At 45.9% G+C, this 22695-nt stretch overlaps 1 protein-coding gene across 1 annotated transcript in view; it reads right to left on the reverse strand.

Moving 5' to 3' along the window:
* Positions 1-5039: 5039 nt before the first annotated feature.
* Positions 5040-22695, reverse strand: part of LOC141272336 (uncharacterized) — a 39187-nt gene continuing 21531 nt past the window's right edge. The window contains exon 6 of the mRNA XM_073682983.1: positions 5040-8036. Within this exon, the coding sequence (XP_073539084.1) occupies positions 6430-8036 (1607 nt within the window). The 3' untranslated portion in view covers positions 5040-6429. The remainder of the gene's footprint in view (positions 8037-22695) is intronic.

The raw sequence follows: 22695 nt of genomic DNA on the forward strand, positions 1-22695 counted from the left end.
GAGATCACGACCACACATTGTGTGGGGAGAAGTCAAGGCAGATTGGACCACAAGCCTCCCATCTGGCAGCCCCTCCCCCACAAGCCAGGCCTTTCATCTGACTGGTAACTGACTCTTATGTTCTGCATACTTTGTACTTCCACTAATTGTATTTGCATATCTGACCATTGCCTATGTGTATAACCATTGTGTATATAGTGTATTGTCTACTGTGCCTTTAAGGCGATTAAATATATAAATTAACCATGGGCTGCTCTTTTATCTCGATCCACACCTCTGTATTCTCGGCTTAACTTTCCATGCAACAGAGGGTGGTTTCTGGCCCGATATAATCCGGTTAACAGACCGGGCTTATATCTAATGAGGAACTGCTGGCAGTCCTGCTGGGCTGACGAGGCGCTGTTTCACTGGTGCTAGTAAAAAGGGCCTCTCAGCCTGTCAGGGTTGTGAGTGAGTGTGGTGCCACATCAGTGACTGGGTGGGGCACATGTTCTCACTCACAATGTCTCCCTGGGCTCGTGTAAACAGGGGGTGTCTGTGTAAAATTGTGCCAAGCTGTTCCCGGTGGTTGCGGAATGTCACGTTGGTGCAAGTGGGGAGACCGTAACACGTGATCCTCCTGACGTAATAGTGACGTCAGGCGGGGTGGCGAGGTGCAGGTTCATCACAATTACTTTTCAAGGTTAATCTCAAGTTTTCCATTCTGGGGTGATAAACGTGGCCCTGGAATAGAAGGTCCAAAATATGAGGAAGAGGTCAAGGTGCTGTATCCTGTAAGAGGATGATCAATGAATACCAATCCCTCTATTGCTAAAGGTTGGTCCTGTCGATTTAGGGAGAAAAACAACCTTGTTGTTTAGTTCGCCTTTGTCGCAAACAAATCTACCGCTGGTTTCCTCCACATTTGTACGATCCTGTTATACACTGTCTGATTTAAATACCATTCTGACTCGACCAGGGGCTGGCAACTGAGGAAATTTGCTCTCCTGTTTTGTATCCCCTGTGACAGAGTCACTGGTATGATTTATGAGGGGGTTATGTGTCGCACAGGTTGCTAGCCTGTGTGAACTGAAACCAATGGACTTTCTGCCAGCATGTTATATGCTGGTAGGTTAACTCACTTAAAGGGCGTGGTTTTAGGGGAATGACATAGTGATGGGAGGGACGTCATTCCCCATACCTCCAGTTCAGGGTGTGGCTGAGCATCGTTTAAATGTTCAGCCCTGTTTTTTTTTCTTTGAGTTGTGTTTGGAGAGGCAAGGTCTCCAGACTGGACAGCCATAGCTCAGGAGGGAGCTGAAGGCTGGACATAACCTGTGTGTGCGACCCGCCCACACATATATGGACTGTGCTATAGTTTATCTTTTGTTTTTGTGGTTTAGCCAAGTAAGGCTGTATTTATTTTGCTGGAGTGCAGGGCTTTATGCTGCTAATAAAGCCTGCAAAGAAAACCCGGGATCCTGAGTCTACTTCGGGAAGTGGCCGAGCGAGTTGTCCTACCACACCCCTTTAAATAGGGAGAGGGCTTTCCTTTTCTAGAGTTCTATGATTTGACTGGTCATTCTCATTACATTCACTAACCTGGTACCCCCCCCCGGTGGTTTAGGTAGGCCACTACTGCAGTATGGTCTGATTTTATCTTCACATGTCATCCCTGTATTTGAGGGAGGAACTTCTGAAAAGCTTTTAGAATTGCTCTTAGTTCCCCCAGATTGGAAGAATTGCTGGAGGAAGAACTATCCCATCTTCCCTGCAGGTTAATCACCCTTCAGGAAACTCCATGGGAAAGGTTTGATCTGATCAGCCACCATTCCAGCTTCTGGCAAGTGTCCCTGGATACAGTTACGTGGGAGTCTAGATGCACGTCCATTTCCCTCCAACTTCTTAAGATCTGAGCCTAGAGGCATCTGAAGTGGCCCTGGGCCCCACTGTACCCCCAGAATGCAGGAGGTCAGGGAAGTCACAACTGACATGGTCCTTCTTATCGTCACCTTTGGTCGCGAGATTAAATCTCCCACTAAATGATACAGCCTTTGAACTTTTTCCTCTGGCAGGAAACAACGTATGTCTGTGGAGTCCAAGGTTGTGTTGGGACGCTGGAATGGAGTTAGTTTTGATTTTGAATAATTTATATTTCTTCCAAGAGAGGAAAGAATTTCTTGCACCCTTCTTATATGCTCCAGACACCGCAGTTCTGTGGAGTCTACATCCAGGAAGTCATCAAAGTAAGGAATAAAAAGGATACCATCATTCCTTATAAAAGCCGCCAGTTCAGAAACAATTGTTTGAAGATATGGAGGCCATTGAGAGCCCGAAGAGAGGAGCTCAAAATTGAAAATGGGATAACTTCCCCTGAAAAATCATGGCTACCATTAAACATTTCTGGTGGTCCTAGTGGATTGGTATATGGTAGTAGGTGTCCTGGATATATAGTATCACCAGAAAGCAGTCCTAATATAACAGACCCACCACCGACCGTGTCATCTACATACTAAATTTTCTGTATTTTAAAACGTTGTTCAAGCTTTTTAAATTTATAATGGTTCTCCTCTTCCCATTGAGTTTTCTTAGATAGGAATAAAACCCTGAAGCCTCCTATGGTTGAGTTTGGCAGGGCACTAGAACACTTTCTTTTACCAGAAAGGAAATTTCTAATTTCAAAGTAGTTTGGCTTTTTCCCCCCAGGTTATAGTCTGACGGAATTTGTCCCAGGGGAAGGAGAGAAATTTTAGTTTCTGATTGTGCTTTATTACGTTCCGGACCCGGAGATTTGATGTAATCCCTTCCCAACTTAGATCAAACTGTATTAAACCCTTACCCAAAACCTGGATGCCCCTGGAATACCTCCACTTTGGTTCTTTTCCCCTGGGGCTTCTATCTCTATTAAATATTTTCCCTCTACGAAAGGCCCTACTGTGTCTACTGGAAAGGAAGGGAAACCATTTTTTTATCATTGGGTTGACTTGTCCTAGGCCTTTCCCCCTAAAGCATTAATATTAAATACATTAGCAGAGGGAAGAAAAGTTTTTGGCACGCAGCCACTCACCCATACCATCATTCAATACAGCAGTGGATGGGATAGCTGGGTCACGATTCATTTTGCCTGGACTGTTCATCATGTCAGCTGAAGTGTCCATGAGAAGAAGCCGTCCTCCTGCCACCGGATCTGCCTTTAAGAATACACGTGGGTCCAAGGCTGGCTGCCAATCCCCTTGACTCCTTAGTATAATCACCACTACATTGGTAGTGACGTTACTCAATTGTGACTTCTGATGACTTCCTTGCGGCGCTCAAAGCTGTGCCAGAGCCCACTCTGATCCCAAACCCGTCGTCTCCTCTGCAACCCTCAGTAAAATGCGGCATCCACTGGTCCATCCTGGGATCTTAAAAGGGCTTCTCCTTAAGCTGGGTCACAGTACTAGCGGGAAAACTACGTTTTGTGCACTCCAAAACCCAAATATGGGGTTTCTTCTCTTTTGTAACATTGTAATTGCCCCAATTACTTCAGCAGCTCTGCAAATGCAATAACATGGCAATAAACCATTAATGTGCACTCCACATCACTAATGGAATAGAGCTTCTTGCCTCTTGAAATCTGCCATGTACTGATGTACCACCATACAGAGTCTGTACCTTACGGAGTAGAAATTGCTTAATAAATGTTGGGGGGCTTTTACTATTATTACCCTATCAGGGGGCATTCAGATGCAGCGACTGTGAGGCAGCACTTGCCATGAGAACGAGAACTGCAAGCCAAAAACAGCAGCTCGACCCCCTACGTCAGAATATACTTCTTGGCTTGTCTTCACCTCAGTGGTTTTCCAACTCTCAAGTAGTTTTTTGGAAGGTTAACCCGTGTTTGATGCAGATTCAGCTTTTATTCATCCAAAAATTAGTTTAAAATATAATTGGCATATTCTCAGGGAATCTTTCCTTATATAGTTGGTGCAAATTGATTCAAGTGATCCGGTCCATCCACCGCGACAGTAATCTGTGGCCTCTGGAAGGATGGGAGCCATGAGAACCGCCCCTTACCTGATGACATCCGCGGCTTTTCTTTTGATTAGCCAACTTGGCGTGATGTCATTGTTGTGGCATGATGCACACAAGACGTTGCGCCTCCCCGTTTCTCATAGCTCCTGACTAGCGGCTAAAGACAACGGTTTACTCGATTTGTACCAAGTCTAATTCCTTGTGATGAGTTTCTCATATTCTGAACATGAAAATGGCTTCTCCCCTGTGTGAGGTTTTTGATGTACAACAAGAGTTCATTTCTGATCAGAACCTTTTCTACATTCTTGGAATTGGACATAAAAAAAACAGATTCTTCCCTTTGTATATTCTTCGAGGGTCAATAAGAGATGAGTGAACGGTATAACACTTCTCATGTTCTGAACACGAAAACATTTTCTCTTGTTTGATTTCTTTGATGTTTGACACAGTGTTTTTTAATAAAATATTTCCCACATTCTGGACATGAAAATGGCTTCACTTGTGTCAGATTTTTGATATTCAACCAGATTTGATTTCCAAGTAAACAATTCCAAAATTCAGCGCACGAGTATGGCTCCTCCCCTGTGTAACTTTTTTGATGTTCAACAAGAGTCGATTATGGAATGTTATAACATTTCCCACGTTCTGAACATGATCAGTTGATTTACCCCATAAGGACCAGACCTAATTTTGTCTAAATGTCCACACTTTTTTTTTTGTCACGTTCCAGGAGCCACAGCGTTTTTATATATATATTTTTTGGACATGTGGGCTTATTTTTGCAGGAAGAATTGTATTTGTCAGTGGCATACAACTTAATACCAAACTTTTATTAACTTTTTATGGGAAAAATAGAACAAAAAACACAAATTCTGCAATTGTTTTTGACATTTTAGGCTTATCATATGCTGTAGAAATAAAGTATTTACGTTACCCTGTGGATCAGCATGATTCTGGCCACACCAAATTAATGTCATTTTGTTTATGTATTCTTATTTTTTTACAATAAATATTCTGTTTGAAAAAAAAAAATAGATACAATTAGATAATTGTAACAGTAATTTACTATATGATCACCATAAGTGGTCTAATGTTGAAGGCAGACAAGAATTTGCATGTAACGATTGTTCATTTTAATCAATAGATCTTACAATAAAAATAAGTTCCACAATTGAATGTGTTAAAAAAAATGTTCCTGTGCTGAGATAATCTTATAAGTGTGCCCCCTGCTGTGTACTGTGTAATGGCTGTGTCTTACTGTAGGAACATGGTCTGAACAAACCACAGGTCCTGGCCAGTAGAGGAAACATAAGAGAGTATACAGACAGGACAGCATGGGATCACAGACGCTGCTTTCTGTGAGCTAAAACATTTCCCTGCCTGTTTTTAAATTGGGCTGATCGCGGGGCGCCAATAGGTTGTCTTGCCAGCCGTAGGTTTGCTGATGACCCCTGTGCCTATTGTCATCATAACCATCTTATGAATGTGGGCCCGTGGCCTTCTTTCATAGGAGATCGTGATTTCTGCTATATGTAGCAGCTCTGAAGCCTTGCTATGTATAGCACAAGCAATTGGATGATCGCAGCTTCAAGTTTCCTAAGAGGACTAACAAAGACAGTAAAAAGTAAAAATATGAAAAAATAAAATTCAAAATCACCCCCCTTTTGCCCCATTTAAAATAAAACCAAAAAACCCACATATTTGATATTGCTGCATTCAAAAATGTCCAATCAAAATATAAAATAAATTAATCCGATTGGTAAAATGGTGTAACGATAAAAAAATCAAAACGCCAGAATTACGTTTTTTGGTCGCCGCAACATTGCAAAAAAATGCAATAAGAAGCGATCAAAACAATGTATCTATCCCAAAATGGTATCAGTAAAAAACTCTGGGCGCAAAACATACGCCCTCACAAAGCCCCAGATCCCGAAAAATGAACGTTACGGGTTTAAAAAAAAAGGCGACAAAAGCAAAATATATATAAATTTTTTTTTACAAATTTCCAATTTTTTTTACCACTTAGATAAAAAATACATGTTTGGTATCTGCGCACTCCTACTGACCTGGGGAATCATATTGCAGTCAGTTTTACCGTATAGTGAACAAGGTAAATTAAATACCCTAAACACTTTTGTGGGATTGCATTTTTTTGCAATTTCAATTCACTTGGAATTTTATTCCCGTTTTCCAGTACACTATATGGTAAAATGAATCATGTCATTCATAAGTACAACTCGCCCCGGCAAAAATCAAGCCCTCAGAAGGCTATATTGACCGAAAAATAAAATAGTTATGGCTCTGGGAAGAAGGGTAGTAAAAAACAGAAATGCAAAAACAGAAATTGGCCATGTCAGGAAGGGGTTAAGGCTTTTCCCATGTAAATTCTCTGATGTTTAACACGATCTGATCAAACAGTGAAACATTTCCCACGTTCTAAACATGAAGCTGGCTTCCCTTTGTGTGAGATCTTTCATGTCTAACAAGAGCTGATTTATGGGTAAAACATTTTCCACATTTGGGGCATGAGTATGGCTTCTCCCCTGTGTGAGTTCTTTGATGTATTATGAGATGATGTTTCTGTGTAAAACATTTTCCACATTCTGAACAAGAATACGGCTTCTCTCCTGTGTGAATTTTTTGATGTCTAATAAGAACATTTTTCAGATTAAAACATTTTCCACATTGTGAACATGAAAATGGCTTTACCCCTGTGTGAATTATTTGATGTCTTATAAGTTGTTGTTTCTGGGTAAAACATTTCCCACATTCTGAACATGAATATGGCTTTTCCCCTTTGTGGATTTCTTGATGTCTAATCAAAACTGATTTTACAGTAACACATTTTCCACATTGTGAACATGAAAATGGCTTCTCTCCTGTGTGAATTCTTTGATGTGTTAGGAGTTGTTGTTTCTGGCTAAAACATTTCCCACATTGTGAACATGAAAATGGCTTCTCTCCTGTGTGAATTCTTTGATGTGTTATGAGTTGTTGTTTCTGGCTAAAACATTTTCCACATTCTGAACATGAAAACGGCTTCTCTCCTGTGTGAATTCTTCGATGTTTAACAAGATCTGATTTCTGGGTAAAGCATTTTCCACATACCTGACATGAAAATGGCTTCTCCCTTGTGTGAATTTTTCGATGTCTAATAAGAATATGTTTATAGTTAAAACATTTTCCACATTGTGAACATGAAAATGGCTTCTCTTGTGTGTGGATTCTTTGATGTCCAATAAAAATATGTTTATGTTTAAAACATCTCCCACATTCTGAACATGAAAATGGCTTCTCTCCTGTATGAATTCTTTGATGTCTAATAAGATTATGCTTCTGGTTAAAACAGATCCCACATTCTGAACATGAAAATGGCTTCTCCCCACTGTGGCTTTTATGATGTCTAATAAGACTATGCTTCCGGTTAAAACTGATCCCACATTCTGAACAAGAAAATGGTTTCTCCCCTGTGTGTTTTCTATGATGTGTAACGAGATATGATTTCCTTTCAAAACATTTCCCACATTCTGAACATGAATACGGCTTTTCTTCTGTGTGAATTCTCTCATGTCTAACAAGATTTGATTTATTAGTAAAGCATCTTCCACATTCCTGACATGTAAATGGCTTCTCCCCTGTGTGAATTCTTTGATGTTTAATAAGAATTGTTTTTTGGGTAAAACATTTCCCACACTCTGAACATGAAAATGGTTTCTCCACTGTGTGAATTCTGAGATGTGTAACCAAACCTGATTTTGTGGAAAAACATTTGTCACATTCTGAACATAAATATGGCTTTTCCCCTATGGAAACTTTTTGACATTCGACACCCAATCTGTAACTTGTATTTCGCTTTACAGTCTGTGATGAATCAGAAGATAGGATCTGTCCAATAGGATCAGATGATACACTTTGGATATGAGGGGCGGAGGGTATATCTTCAATATTGGAATTTTTCTCATATACATATTGAATGATCCTACAATCATCTGCATTAACATGTGAAGATTTTGGATGTTCCTCTGAGCTCCCGGTACAGTCATCTGCAAAGAATAAAACTGATTATTTTATAGCAAAATAACCTACAATAACAATTGTACTGACATTTTATGACATTATAATTGAGTAGCATTCATATAATAACTAAAATATTGGTTGCAAAATGGATCACAATCTCAGAGCAGGGACCACTAGGTCACAATGTTATGATAACAGGTTTTTCTGTTGCAGTTTTCCACTTCTGTGTTGAAGACATTATTATTATTATTTATTATTATAGCGGCATTTATTCCATGACGCTTTACATTTGAAAGGGGTATACATAGCAAAAACAATTACAGTAATCATGAACAATACAAGTCAGCGACTGGTACAGGAGGAGCGAGGACCCTGCCCGCGAGGGCTCACAATCTACAAGGGATGGGTGAGGATTAGTGTTGAGCGAGTATGTTCTATTAACCCTTTCGCCGAGTATGCTCGGCCGAGCTCCGAGTATTTATAGCTGCTCGGTGATAAGGTTAAATCGCCTCCGTGTGCATGATTTGCAGCTGTTTGACAGCTTTATTACATGTGAGGAATGTCTATTTCTTACACATTCCTCACATGTAATAAAACTGTCAAACAGTTGCAAATCATGCACACAGGAGCGATATAACCTTATCACCGAGCAGCTGTTAATACTCGGAGCTCGGCCCGAGCATACTCGGACAGAACATACTCGCTTAGTGAGGATACAGTAGGTGAGGATAGCGCTGGTCGTGCAGCGGTATGGTCATAGGCGGATTATAATGAGGGCCCGCGGCTCCGGGCGGGGTGTCTAATGCCGGATTGCCCTCATTATATGTGCGGGCCGCCGCGACACATACCGGTAGCAGTGGCGGGAGGGGGGCCCCAGACCGCTCCCCCAGCAGCGGCCGCCGCTACTTCTTAACCGGCCAGGCCAGCACTGCAGCAGTTAACTTCCCTGTGCTGGCCCGGCCGCATCACTGCTAGGAGACACGGCCCTGTGCGCTGCCTTGTCTCCTAGCTGTGACGTCACACAGTGCGCGCCCGGCCTGCACTGCTGCAACGGAGAAGTCAGAGCAGGCAGGAAGAATGGAGCCGGGGGATGGTGAGTCTGTGTGTGTATGTGTACGTGTGTGTGTGCAGGCAGATATTGTGTGATGTCTGTTTATATGTATTTTTGTGTTTCAAATGTGTTTATGCGTGTATGCATATGTCTGTATATGTTTGTGTGTGTGCGTGACTGCCGTGCGGCCTCCCGCTGTGTATAGATGGCGCCGTGCGGCCTCCCGCTGTGTATAGATGGCGCCATGCGGCCCCCTGCTGTGTATAGACGGCGCCGTGCGGCCTCCTGCTGTGTATAGACGGCGCCGTGCGGCCTCCTGCTTTGTATAGACGGCGCCGTGCGGCCTCCTGCTGTGTATAGATGGCGCCGTGCGGCCTCCTGCTGTGTATAGATGGCGCCGTGCAGCCTCCCGCTGTGTATAGATGGCTACGTGCAGCCTCCCGCTGTGTATAGATGGCTACGTGCAGCCTCCCGTTGTGTATAGATGGCTACGTGCGGCCTCCCGCTGTGTATCGATGGCTACGTGCGGCCTCCCGCTGTGTATAGATGGCTACGTGTGGCCTCCCGCTGTGTATAGATGGCACCGTGCAGCCTCCCGCTGTGTATAGATGGCTACGTGTGCTCAATATTGAGTCATACAATTAATGTAAGGCTATGTGCCCACGATACAGAAATGTTCCGGATTTTTTTTAGCGTTTCTGCATCTCCCTGGCAGAAAAAACGCATGCGGATTTTACATGTGGATTGTACATGCGTTTTCCTGCCAGGGACATGCGGATGTGAAGCGTTCTTCACTTGCATTTCCGCATGCGGGTTGACAAGCGCTTTCCAAGCAATTTTAGCATCACTTGGAAAGTGCTTGACAACTTGGTTACACTATATAAATCCATGCAACCAGCATGGATTTATATAGTGTGACCGTAAAAGAATGGTAAAAAATAAAAAATATATACTTACCTTCTGATGGCCTGCCGACGTCAGTGGTCGCGTGACCCATCACGACTAAATGACGTCACGGCAGGTCCTTTTCAGACCATCGCGAGCTGCCGGCAAGCCAGGACGCATCGGATAAAGACACCGGGGGCCATCAGAAGGTAAGTATAATATTTATTTTTTATTTTATTCTTTTTTTTACAGGTTCTATGGTACCCGGGTCCGGAGGAGAGTCTCCTCTTTTCCAGACCCGGGTACCATCCGCACATTGAAACGCATGGATTCCGCATCTACAGATGCAGGGGTGCGGATTCCATGCGTTCTAATGCAAGTCAATGGCGGCGAAAACGCCGCGCTTCCGCAAAATAATTGGTAATGCTGCGGATTTTTCCGCAATGATAATCCGCAGCGGAAATTTCCGCAGCATGTACACAGCACATGCGGATTATCATTGGGGAACATGGCAGACGTTCTACCAAGCGGTTTTTAAGCGTTTCTGCAGCGGAATTGCCGCTGCGGAAACGCTTAAAAAAAACATAGTGGGCACACAGCCTAAAAAAATATATAATTAATATTGTGCCAAATTAATTTCACGTGAACTATCACATGAACTATCACAGGGGATCATGTGACATGTCACGTGATAAATCAGGTGTGTGTGTGTTTGGCGGGGGGGCCCACGCCTTCTAAACTGCCCGAGGTCCTAGCTACTTTTAATCCACCTCTGGGTATGGTGGAGCGATGGTTACTGCAGGTTGCACCCTTGTCTGAAGAGGTGGGTCTTCAGGTTCCTTTTGAGGGTTTCCACGGTAGGCGAGAGTCTGATGTGTTGGGGTAGAGAGTTCCAGAGTAGGGGGGAAGCACGGGAGAAATCTTGTATGCGATTGTGGGAAGAGGAGATAAGAGGGAAGTAGAGAAGGAGATCTTGTGATGATCGGAGGTTGCGTGCAAATAAGTACCGGGAGACTAGGTCACAGATGTATGGAAGAGACAGGTTGTGGATGGCTTTGTATGCCAAGGTTAAAGTTTTGAACTGGAGTCTCTGGGCAATGGGGAGCCAGTGAAGGGGTTTGACAGAGAGGAGAGGCCGGCGAATAGCGGGGGGTCAGGTGGATTAGTCTGGCAGCAGTGTTTAGGATAGATTGGAGGGGTGCGAGAGTGTTAGAGGGGAGGCCACAGAGCAGGAGGTTGCAGTAGTCGAGGCGGGAGATGATGAAGGCGTGGTTGAGGAATGTGCGGATCCGGGAGATATTTTTGAGTTGGAGTCGGCAGGAAGTGGAAAGGGCTTGAATATGTGGTTTGAAGAAGAGATGAGAGTCCAGGGTTACGCTGAGGCAGCGAGCTTGCGGGACTGGGGAGAGTGAGCAGCTGTTGACTATGATGGATAGGTCAGTTGGGGGAGTTTGAGTGAGATGGGGGAAAGATGATAAATTCTGTTTTATCCATGTTAAGTTTTAGAACAGTGAAATAGCAGACAGACATTGTGGGATTCTGGTTAGTAAGGAGGTGATATCAGGTCCAGAGAGGTAAATCTGTGTGTCGTCAGCATAGAGATGATATTGAAAGCCGTGGTACTCTATGAGCTGTACCAGGCCGAAAGTGTAGACGGGGAAGAGCAGGGGTCCAAGAACTGAATCTTGGAGGACACCGACAGAAAGTGGGCGAGATGAGGAGGTGGTGTGTGAGTGGGAGACGTTGAACGTCCGGTCCGTTAGGTATGAGGAGATCCAAGATAGGGCCAGGTCTGTGAAGCCAAGAGATGAGAGAGTCTGTAGTAAGAGGGAATGGTCCACTGTGTCAAAGGCAGATGACAGGTCCAGGAGGAGGAGGACAGAGTAGTGTCACTTGGATTTGTCAGTTAGTAGGTCGTTGGTGACTTTAGTCAGTGCAGTTTCAGTGGAGTGATGCGGTCGGAAGCCAGATTGTTTGACCGCTTACAGAGAGCTGGAGGAGAGGTGGGAGGACAGTTCAGAATGGACGTGTTGTTCCAGCAGTTTTGCGGAGTAGGGGAGAAGTGATATGGGGCAATAGCTAAACAGAGAGGATGGGTCAAGGGATGGCTTTTTGAGGATGAGTGTGATCGAGGCATGTTTGAAGCATGGAAGGAAGACACCAGTTGTTAGTGACAGGTTGAAAAGTTGGGTTAGGGATGGGATGAGGATTGTGGTAAGGTTAGGCATGAGGTGGGACGAGATTGGGTCAAGTTCACAGGTGGTGAGGTGTGATTTGGAGAGTAAAGAGGAAAAGCTGATCTTCCATGATGGTGGAGAAGCTGGTTTTGGAGGAGGAGAGTTGAGTAGATAGGAGGAGAGAATTGAAAGTTTTCAATAGATGTTTAGGGTTGTGAGACAGGGAGGATATGAGAGATGAGAAGTCGGTTTGTTTTGCAGCAGTAAGTGTGGACTTGAAAAAAGTGAGGGACTGTTTGAATGCAATGAATTGCTCATTGGAGTGGGACCTTTTCCATCTCTGCTCAGCAACCCTGGAGGCCCTTTGCAGTTCTTTAGTCAAGTTGGTGTGCCAGGGTTGCCTATTGAGTGTGCAAGTTGTGGTATGTGTGGGAGGGGCGACCGAATTGAGAGCTGCAGCTTTTGTGGTGTTATATAAAGCGGAAGCAGCATCTGCATCATGTAATGAACTTATGCCTGTGAGAGGGAGAAGGGATTCAGAGAGTGAGTGTAGGTCAAGGAGTTTGAGATTTCTGCGAGAGTGTGCAAGTTTGTGAAGTAGGGATAGTGGACCTGGAGAGGAGAGGGGAGAGAATGTAAGTAGGTTGTGGTCAGAAAGAGGGAGAGGTGAGTTAGAGAGGTTAGATAGGGAACAGAGGCGGGTGAAGATGAGGTCCAATGTGTGGCCATCTTTGTGAGTAGGGGGTGGAAGACCATTGAGCAAGTCCGAAGGAGGAAGTGAGGGATAGAAGCTTAGAGGCAGCGGAGAGGGAAGTGTCAATGGGGATGTTGACGTCGCCCATGATGATAATGGGGATGTCAACGGAAAGGAAGTGAAGTAGCCAGGTGGGGAAGTGGTCGAAGAAAGTGGTGGCTGGCCCTGGGGGTGTAAATGCGTACACAGTGCACCTCAAAAGAGGGGAGTGTAACGGAGGGCAGCAGTGGGATTTGGGTGAAGGCGCAAGTATCTGACAGGAGAAAACCTACTCCTCCACCATGCTTGCCGCTGGAGCGAGGGGTGCGGGAAAGGTGGAATCTGCCGTACAAAAGTGTAGCTGGAGAGGCCGTGTCAGAGGGGTCGAGCCAGGTTTCAGTGATGGCAAGGAAGAAAAGTTTGTTAGTAATGAAAAGGTCATGGATGTAGGAAAGTTTGTTACAGACGGAGCGAGCGTTCCAAAGAGCTCCTGTTAGTGAGACTGGGGAAGCGGGGGCTGGGCGGATCGCTATAAGGTTTGAAAGGCATCTTCATGTTTCATATGTCTCATGTCTGTCGCCGCTCTTTTCTCAGAAAATTTCCCAATGGAGAATCATAAGTGAACCTGTAGGTCAAAGCTGTTAGGTGCTGGTCATCTCATCACAATTCCTAGTAGTGATAAGCGAATTTATTTGAAATCCGAACTTACAACTAAAATTTGACAAGAATATGGCACATTCGGATTCGTGATCGGAAAGGAGAGCAAATTTTTTTAAATTCGGGAAAAATAGGCAACGTTCAGCGAATAAGTGCGGGAAGTGATTGCGGGGCAACTACAGCGTTTTTAACAGTTTTGCTAGCCTAGTGCTTGTGCATGATGAGCGGGGGGACATGGTAGATGAGTGGGGGGGCTGGTGATAGCTCAGAACAGGTCAGATCAGCGGCACGCTTGTAATTTTTTTTTTCTTCCTGTAGGCAGTAACTTTAAGTCAGGAAAGCGTGGCTAGCCAATCAGAGCGCAGAAAGCATCCACACTATCCGGCCCCAAGGCTTCTGCAATTGGCTGCTGAAATCACGTCCTCTCTATATAAAAAGCGGCCATGTTCCCTCAGCGCCATTTTATCCATGTCACTGCTGGAGACAGACGCTGCTGAGTGTGCGCCTGTGTACTGAGAGATATTAGCTATATAGATGGGCACTTGTTTGGAAGTCACATAGTGTAGATAAGTCCTCACTGGAAGCAGCGCTCTCTCCTCTTCTTCCTCCACCTCAACATCACACACAGTACAGTCCACAGATGTGTGCCACTCAATTACCCTTGCTTACCCCCGCGTCACAACTGTCCAACTCCCCAATTGACTGTAGCGAACCACAGATGGGCGAGTCTGTAGAACTGTTCACCCATGCTATACCATGGGCATCAGAAGTGTACTCCAAACATTCATAGAGTCAAGAAGAGGAGGAAAGCATCTGCACCGATGCCAACATTTTTTATAGGTTGGATTGGATTTGGGGCAGGACGGAGTAGGGTCCGAGCAGGTTCCTGACCCTTGTCACCAGACGTTATCCACCGGGGATGTGATCCTGATGAGACTCAGATACCTGAGACTCATGCGGACTGTACTGTGCTGTCAGGGCAACAAGAGTAGAAGGGTCAATCTGAGGGCGAAGAATGGGATAATACATTGAATGATGATGAGGTTGAAGATCCTACTTGGTGTGAACCCAGATTCACACAGCCGAGTAGCTCATTTGAGGAGGTGGAGGAGGAAGACGAGGTTACCTTTCACCCTACGGTACAGACACGGAGTGATGCAAGCACGAGGAGCACGGCATCCTTAGCCACAACTGTGGCTGTGGCCAGCAGCAGTCGCAGGTCTGCAGCTCGCAGGGGTGGCAAGGGTTGACTAGCCTGGGCCTTTTTTGTCACCGCAAAGGATGAGACAACTCACGTTATCTGAAAACTTTGTGATAAAAAACTCAAGAGGGAAAAACTGCAATAATTTGACTACTACATGCATGAACCTTCACATGCGTTACACTGGGAATCTCACCGCGCTGAAATGCGGACCAGCGGACCTCAACAACCATCAGCTGCCCCATCACCTGCTTCTTCCTCCTCCTATGTTGCTGTGCCAAGTATTGTCACACAGGTCTCCCACTGCAGAACCTCTGGTTCTCTACCCGATCCAGTCAGGCTGAGTGAGAGCCCATCAGCTGTAACAGAAGCGGACATGCCTGCTGTGTTTGTTTCACCGAGCACACCACATGTTTCTCAATCCACCGTAACATCTGCGCCTGCACCTCACTCAGGGTCCAGCAGTTTTCCGTTTCACTCTACTCCACCCTCTCTCAGCACTGCAGCCAGCCCTCGGTCCCGCAGTTTTGGTCATGTAAAAGATTGTTTCATCCTACGCATGACAAAGCTAAGAGGTTGAACTCCACCATCTCCAATCTGTTGGCCACGGAAATGCTGCCTTTTCACCTGGTACAGACGTTTCCGAAGGTTGATGGCCGTCGCAGTTCCCCAGTACCAGTTGCCCAGACGCCATTATTTCTCTAAGAAAGCTGTGCCTGCTTTGCACAAGCATGTCGCAGACAACATCACCCGTTCCTTGACTAAATTTATGTCTGCCAGGGTGCATTTCACCACAGACACCTGGACGAGTAAGCATGGCCAAGGGCGTTACATCTCGATACTGGGCACTGGGTGACTCTGGTGGCAGGTGGGGAAGGGGCAGTTCCACAAATCTTGGAATCCCCAAGGCTTGCAGAAAAAAAACGATTTCCCACTTCCTCCACTGCTTCTGCCTCCTCCACCTCCAGTAGGGCCTCCAACTGCGCACTCAACCTCTGCCTTAACAAGACACGCGTCCCAACAGTGCAGAGCGAATCCACACCACCTTCGTACTGCGCAGCCAGGGCTCACTGCAATCAGGCAGTCTTGAAATTAATATGCCTTGGAGATAGCAGTCATACAGCTGAAGAGTTGTGGACAGCTCTCCAGGCTCAGTTTGTGCAATGGCCGTCTACGCTGAACCTGGAGCCAGGGAAGGCTGTGTGCGATAACCTGTTGGCGGCCCTATGCCAAGGCGATCTCACACACGTGCCTTGCATGGCTCAAGTCCTCAACCTGGTGGTACAGCGATTTCTCTGCCACTATCTAAGCCTAGATGACCCGCTTCAGAAAGTACGGAAGCTGTGAGCTCACTTCCGCCATTCGACTTGCATCAATACAGAGGTCTTTCTCCATGCCAGTTAACAGGATCATATGCGATGTGCCGACGCGATGGAATTCCACTCTGCACATGTTGCAGCGACTGTGGCAGCAGCAACGAGCCCTGACGCAGTATGTCATGTTGTATAACCTGGGCCAACGCAGTACGGACGTACGGCATATTACGTTTACGGAGTGGGAGCATATTAAGGACCTCCGCACCCTTCTGCACAGTTTTGAAAATGGCTACTAAAATAGTTAGCGCTGACAATGCCATCTTCAGCATCACTATTCTGGTCAACTACATGCTGGAGCAGACTTTGATTAGCGTTCGGCACGAGGTGGTTGTCCCAGAAGAAGAGGAGGATGCGGAAGGGATAAAAATGTCTCAAAGTTCCAGACTGTCGTCACACAGGCGGATGCCAAGTGACCGTGAATTCCTGCGCTCGAGGGGGTTTGGTGACACCAGACATACAGTTAATGAAGGTGCAAGAGTCGAGGAACAAATGGAGGAGGAAGAGGTGATGGGCGAGCAACAGTCAGAAGATGAAGAGGATAATCATTCCCTCTCTGTTGAACGTGGTTGGCAGGAGGGGACGGAGGAAACAAGCATCAGTTTTACGCAGCCAACAATAGAGCCTGGCTTTGGACCACCTGGAAGAGCCCGACATAAGAGGAGACATTGATGCACTATCTGCAACATGATCCCCGTATAGTTAGGATTCTAAATAATGCTGACTACTGGGTTGCCACTCTGTTAGATCCACATTATAAGAGTAAATTTTGCCAGATGCTTCCCGCCCTGGAAAGGGACGTGCTAATGTTGGAGTATCAAAACAAGCTTTTAAGCAACCTTAATAGAGCTTTCCCCCAAGATAGGAGTGAGGTACACAGTGGCAGAAGCAATTTCTGTGAGTCATTTCACACATTTTTTAGACTAGCTCATGCACCAGCACAACAGAGTACAAGTCTGACAAGTGGTAAACGACTGGAGAGGATGGTGGAGGAGTATCTAGAGCTCAATGTGAATACCATCGGAGGATTTGGACCCTTATACATTTTGGTCTTCAAAAATGGATGAATGGACTGAGAATGCCTGTCACGTCTTGGAGGTTTTATCATGCCTGTCAGCCAGCGTTCTCTCAGAACGTGTCTTCAGCGCTGCTGGTGGTGTCAAGACAGATAAGCGCAGCCGGCTGTCCCATGAAAGTGTAGACCGCCTAACTTTCATCAAGATGAAGAAGTCATGGATCTCCAAGGACTTTTGAACCCCAATTGCAGACTGTACAGACTAGGCGATGTTGTAGTTTTTAGTGTGCGGCATTGATCTTGCGGAAATGCAGTCTGATATAGCTAGTGTGCCTGCTTTTGCTGCAGGTTTTAGGCCCTACTTTTTTGAAATGTGGAGAACCTGGATTCTCCACATTTCAAACAATTAGGGCCTAAAACCTGGCCAATAGATTGAGGGTCTCTCAATCTATTGGGTTGGCTGTAGTGGAAGAGGTGTCATTCCTAATTTTACAATTTCTACTGTACTGAAATTGATGCCACTTTGCTCGTATCTGCCACTAATTTTTGGAAATGTGGGGAATCCTGTTTGGGTCTCCATCTACTGGGTTGGCTGTATTGAAAGAGGTGTCGGTCCCCATTATACTACTTATACTCTAGTGAAATTGATGCCACTTTGGTGGTTTTAGGCCCAAATGTTTTCAAATGTGAACACTCCTGATTGAGTCTCCATCTAATGGGTTGGCTGTAGGGGAAGAAGTGTCTGTCCTAATTCTACAATTTCTACTGTAGTGAAATTGATGCCACTTCGGTGGTGTTAGGCCCTAATTTTGGGAAATGTGAACATTCCTGATTGAGTCTCCATCTAATGGGTTGGCTGTAGGGGAAGAAGTGTCGGTCCTAATTATACTATTTCTACTGTAGTGAAATTGAAGCCACTTCGGTGGTGTTAGGCCCTAATTTAGGGAAATGTGAACACTTCTGATTGGGTCTCCATGTGCTGGGTTGACTATAGTGGAAGAGGTTTTGGTCTCCTTTACAATAGTTATACTCTAGTGAAAATAATGTTTTGGGGCAGATATTGTTCTCCACACAGGGGTACACAGACCTGATAAGCTCAAAATTGGTACATACAGCAGACTACATTTCAGCTTAAAATTGTTTGGGGCAAGTATTCTTCTCCATACAGGGGAAAAAAAAAAAGTTTGGGTACGATCAGCTTCCTGACCCTCGACTGTACGGTGCTGTCAGGGCAAGAAGAGGGGGAGGGTGACTGAGGGCGAGGAATGGGATAACACATTGGATGATGATGAGGTTGTACATCCAACTTGGTGTTAACCCAGAGGCATGCAGCTGAGTAGCTCATCTGTGGAGGTGGAGGAGAGAGACGAGGAGGTTACGTTGCGTACTATGGCGCAGACACGGAGTGATGCAAGCATGAGGAGCACTGCATCCTTAGCGTGAACCGTGGCAGTGACCTGCAGTGGTCGCGGGTCTGCAGCTCGCAGGGGCGGCAAGGCAAGCCTGGGCTTTTTTTGAGACAGTAAAGGATGAGCCAGCTTACGTTGTCTGCAAAAGTTTGCAATAAAAAAACTCAGTAGAGGGAAAAAGTGCAATAATTTGACTACTACATGCATGAACCTTCACATGCGCACACAACATGCGTAATACATCTCACCGCGCTAAAATGCGGACCAGTGGACCTCAACAACCATCAGCTGCCCCATCAACCGCATCCGCTGCTTCTTCCTCCTCCTCTGTTACCGTGCCAAGTATTGGCACGCAGGTCTCCCACCGCAGAACCTCTGGTTCTCTACCCGCTCCAGTCAGGCTGAGTGAGAGCCCGTCAGCTGTAACGGAAACGGACATACCTGCTGTGTTTGTTTCACCGAGCACACCACATCTTTCTCAATCCACCGTAACATCTCCGCATGCACCACACTCACGGTCCAGCAGTTTGTCTGGTTCACCATACTCCACTCTCTCTCAGCACTGCAGCCAGCCCTTGGTCCCGCAGTTGTGGTCACGTAAAAGATTGTTTCATCCTACACATGGACAAAGCTAAGAGGTTGAACTCCACCATCTCCAATCTGTTGGTCACGGAAACGGTGGTCTTAGGCCTTAATTTTTTTTAAATGTGAACACTCCTGATTGTGTTTCCATTTGCTGGGGTGGCTGTAGTGGAAGAGGTGTCAGTCCCCATTAAAATACTTATACTCAATTTAAATTAATTGTTTGGTGCAGATATTGTTCTCACAGGAGAACACATCGTAAAATAGAAATTGGTTTTCTTTCTACCGTGGTATATAAAGCAGGCTTCATCTACACTTAAAATTGTTTGGGGCAGATATTCTTCTCCACACAGGGGTACACAGTCCTGATGAACCCAAAATTGGTATATAAAGCAGACTACATCTCCGCTTAAAATGGTTTGGGGCAGATATTGTTCTCCATACAGGGGGAAAAAAAAAAAAGGTTGGGGACAAGCAGCTTCCAGTCCCTCCACTGTACTGTGCTATCAGGGCAAGAAGAGGGGGAGGGTGACTGAGGGCAACTAATGGGATAACACATTGGATGATGATGAGGTTGTACATCCAACTTGGTGTGAACAGAGAGGCATGCAGCTGAGTAGCTCATCTGAGGAGGAGGAGGAAAAAGAGGAGGTTACATTGTGTCCTATGGCACAGACACACAGTGATGCAAGCATGAGGAGAACAACATCCTTAGTGACAACCGTGGCCGTGACCAGCAGCGGTCGCGGATCTGCAGCATGCAGGGGCGGCAAGGGTTGCCTAGCCTGGGCCTTTTTTGAGACCGCAAAGGATGAGCCAGCTCACGTTATCTGCAAAGTTTGCGATAAAAAAACTCAGTAGAGGGAAAAAGTGCAATAATTTGACTACTACATGCACAAACCTTCACATGCGCACACGACATGCGTTACTCTGGCAATCTCACTGCGATAAAATGCGGACCTCAACAATCATCAGCTGCCCCATCAACCGCATCCGCTACTTCTTCCTCCTCCTCTGTTACCGTGCCAAGTATTGTCATGCAGGCCTCCCACCGCAGAACTTCTGGTTCTCTACCCGGTCCAGTCAGGCTGAGTGAGAGCTCGTCAGCTTTAACGGAAGCGGACATGCCTGCTGTGTTTGTTTCACCGAGCACACCACATGTTTCTCAATCCACAGTAACATCTGCCCCTGCATCTCACTCAGGGTCCAGCAGTTTGTCCGTTTCACCATACTCCACCCTCTTTCAGCACTGCAGCCAGCTCTCGGTCCCGCAGTTGTGGACCCATAAAAGATTATTTCCTCCCACACATGACAAAGCTAAGAGGTTGAAGTCCACCATCTCCAATCTGTTGGCCACGGAAATGGTGGTGTCAGGCCCTAATTTTTTGAATTGTGAACACTCCTGTATGGCTGCTTTTTACTAAGGAGGTAACCGTAGAACCTGGGGGAAACCCCCTCAAACACGGGAAGAACATACAAACTACTTGCAGATGTTGTCCTCTATCATCATAAAGGAGTTAGCTCGTTGTCAAGGAGACCGACCACCGCTTTTGTCTACCTTGTGAACAATGTGTTGAAGCTTGCAAGGTGTCACGGGTTTACTGTGACAGAGAGAAGCCAGAAGACCACAGTGTCTGATTCATCCCACTCCTGCAGTCATTAGAAGCCTTTCGCCTATATATTAATCGGTGCAGGGGTTAATCTGCTCAGTTGTTAGCTCCTGGAAGCTTACCGTGATTTAGGCTCTCAGCAGATTTTTGCTGTGCATCTCCCCTACTGTGATAACGCTGTACCGCAACACATCAGACTGTTAGGGATGGGATAAGCGTGTGGGAGAGGTTGGGGAGGATGGGATGGGGTCGAGTGCACAAGTGGTGAGGTGTGATTTGGAGAGGAGACGAGTAAGGTCTCCTTCAGAGATGTTGGAAAGGGAGTTTATGGGGGAAGAGCAATGGTCTGGAAAACAAATGGGTTGTTGTGGTTGGTCAATCTTGTTTTTTCAAGTGTGTGGCAAACTTCTCAACAGAGATGATGGAGGTCGGAGGGGGCAGTGGAGGGCGGAGGAGAGAGTTGAAAGTGTTGAATTGTGGTTGTAGGATAAGGAAGATATGAGGGTTGTGAAGTAGGCCTGTTTAGCAGAGGTGACGACTTATTTGAATGCAAGTATTGCTTGTTTGAATGCAGTGAAGTCATCTTGCGAATGTGTTTTCTTCCAACGCTGCTCCGCCACCCTGGATGCTTGTCGAAGCTGTTTAGTGAGGTTGTTGTGCCAAGGTTGTCTATTGACTCGTCGCGCTCTGCCATGCACAAAGGGAAGACCGAGTCAATAGCTGATGCGAGAGTGGCAATGTAGAAAGAGGTGGTGCTGTCTGAGTCGTGGAGTGAAAATATGGATGTCAGTGGTAGAATAGAATCAGAGAGTCTGTGAGTGTCTAGATGTGCAAGGTTTCTGCGGGGGTGTGCTAGTTGCTGGACATGGGTGACAGGTGAGTGATGACTGGCGAGTGTCAGTGGGGATGTTGAAATCGCTTATGATGATTGTGGGAATGTCAGCAGAGAGAAAGTGGAGAAGCCACTCCACTTATAGACACCCTCCATTACTAACCTGGGCTTCATGTCAACCGGCAATACAAGGTTGACATGAACCCCATTACCCCACTCTACACCACTACAGGGCAGTGGGAAGAGCGGAGGCTAAGCGCCAGATTTGGCGCATCTTATGGATGCACCATTTCTTGGACTGCTGAGTGGTGATATTATTAGTCACGGTGGGAACCAGTATCCATGGCCCCTTCCCTGGCTATTAATAGTATCCCGCAGCTGTCTGTTTAACCTTTTCTGATTAGATTTTATAGGGGGACCCTATGTCAATTTTTTTCTGGGGTCCCCTGTAATCTAGCCAGTAAAGGCTAAGCAAACAGCTGTGGGCTGTTAATAATAGCCAGGGAACATTTTTGGCTAATGGCCCCTTCCCCGGCAAGTAATATCAGCCCCCAGCGAGTGGCTTTCCCTCTGCTGGCTATAAAAATGATGCGACAGCACACGCCATTTTTTTTTTTTTTTTTTTTTTTTAGGCTATGTGCCCACAATCCGGACGTAACAGCGCATTGAACACGGCATATTTTTGCTGTGTCCAAAACGCTGCGTTCTATTGAAAGCAGATAAATGTGTTTACTGAACCTTGTGGATTTATCACATTCAATACTTTCTAGTGGTCTAATTTCTGTTGCGGAGACTAGCGACTCTGCAAGAGAATTTGACATGCTGCGGTCCTGAAAGACGCGCCGCATGTCAGTGTCTGCGGATGATGCACAGCCTCAGATGCACGCATAGTGGACATGCGATTTCTAGAAATACCATCCACTATGCTGTAACATCTGGACGCTGCGGGTTTGACCCTGCATAGATACACAGCTTCAAACCTGCAGCGGCTCTGCTCTTGACCGTGGCCATGTAACCAAACTCACCCGCAGCATGATTGCGGTGTCATTATATGCGGTGGATCCGCAAATATTGACAACAAAAGTGAGGCATTAGAATACAGCGTTTTGGACGCATGTAAAATACGCTGCATCCAAAGCACTGCTGAGTGCTGATCGGCA

The sequence above is a fragment of the Phyllobates terribilis genome, unplaced genomic scaffold (assembly GCF_046119375.1).
Source record: "Phyllobates terribilis strain yellow unplaced genomic scaffold, ASM4611937v1 Scaffold_1__5_contigs__length_1240528914, whole genome shotgun sequence".
Classification (NCBI taxonomy): Eukaryota; Metazoa; Chordata; class Amphibia; order Anura; family Dendrobatidae; genus Phyllobates; species Phyllobates terribilis.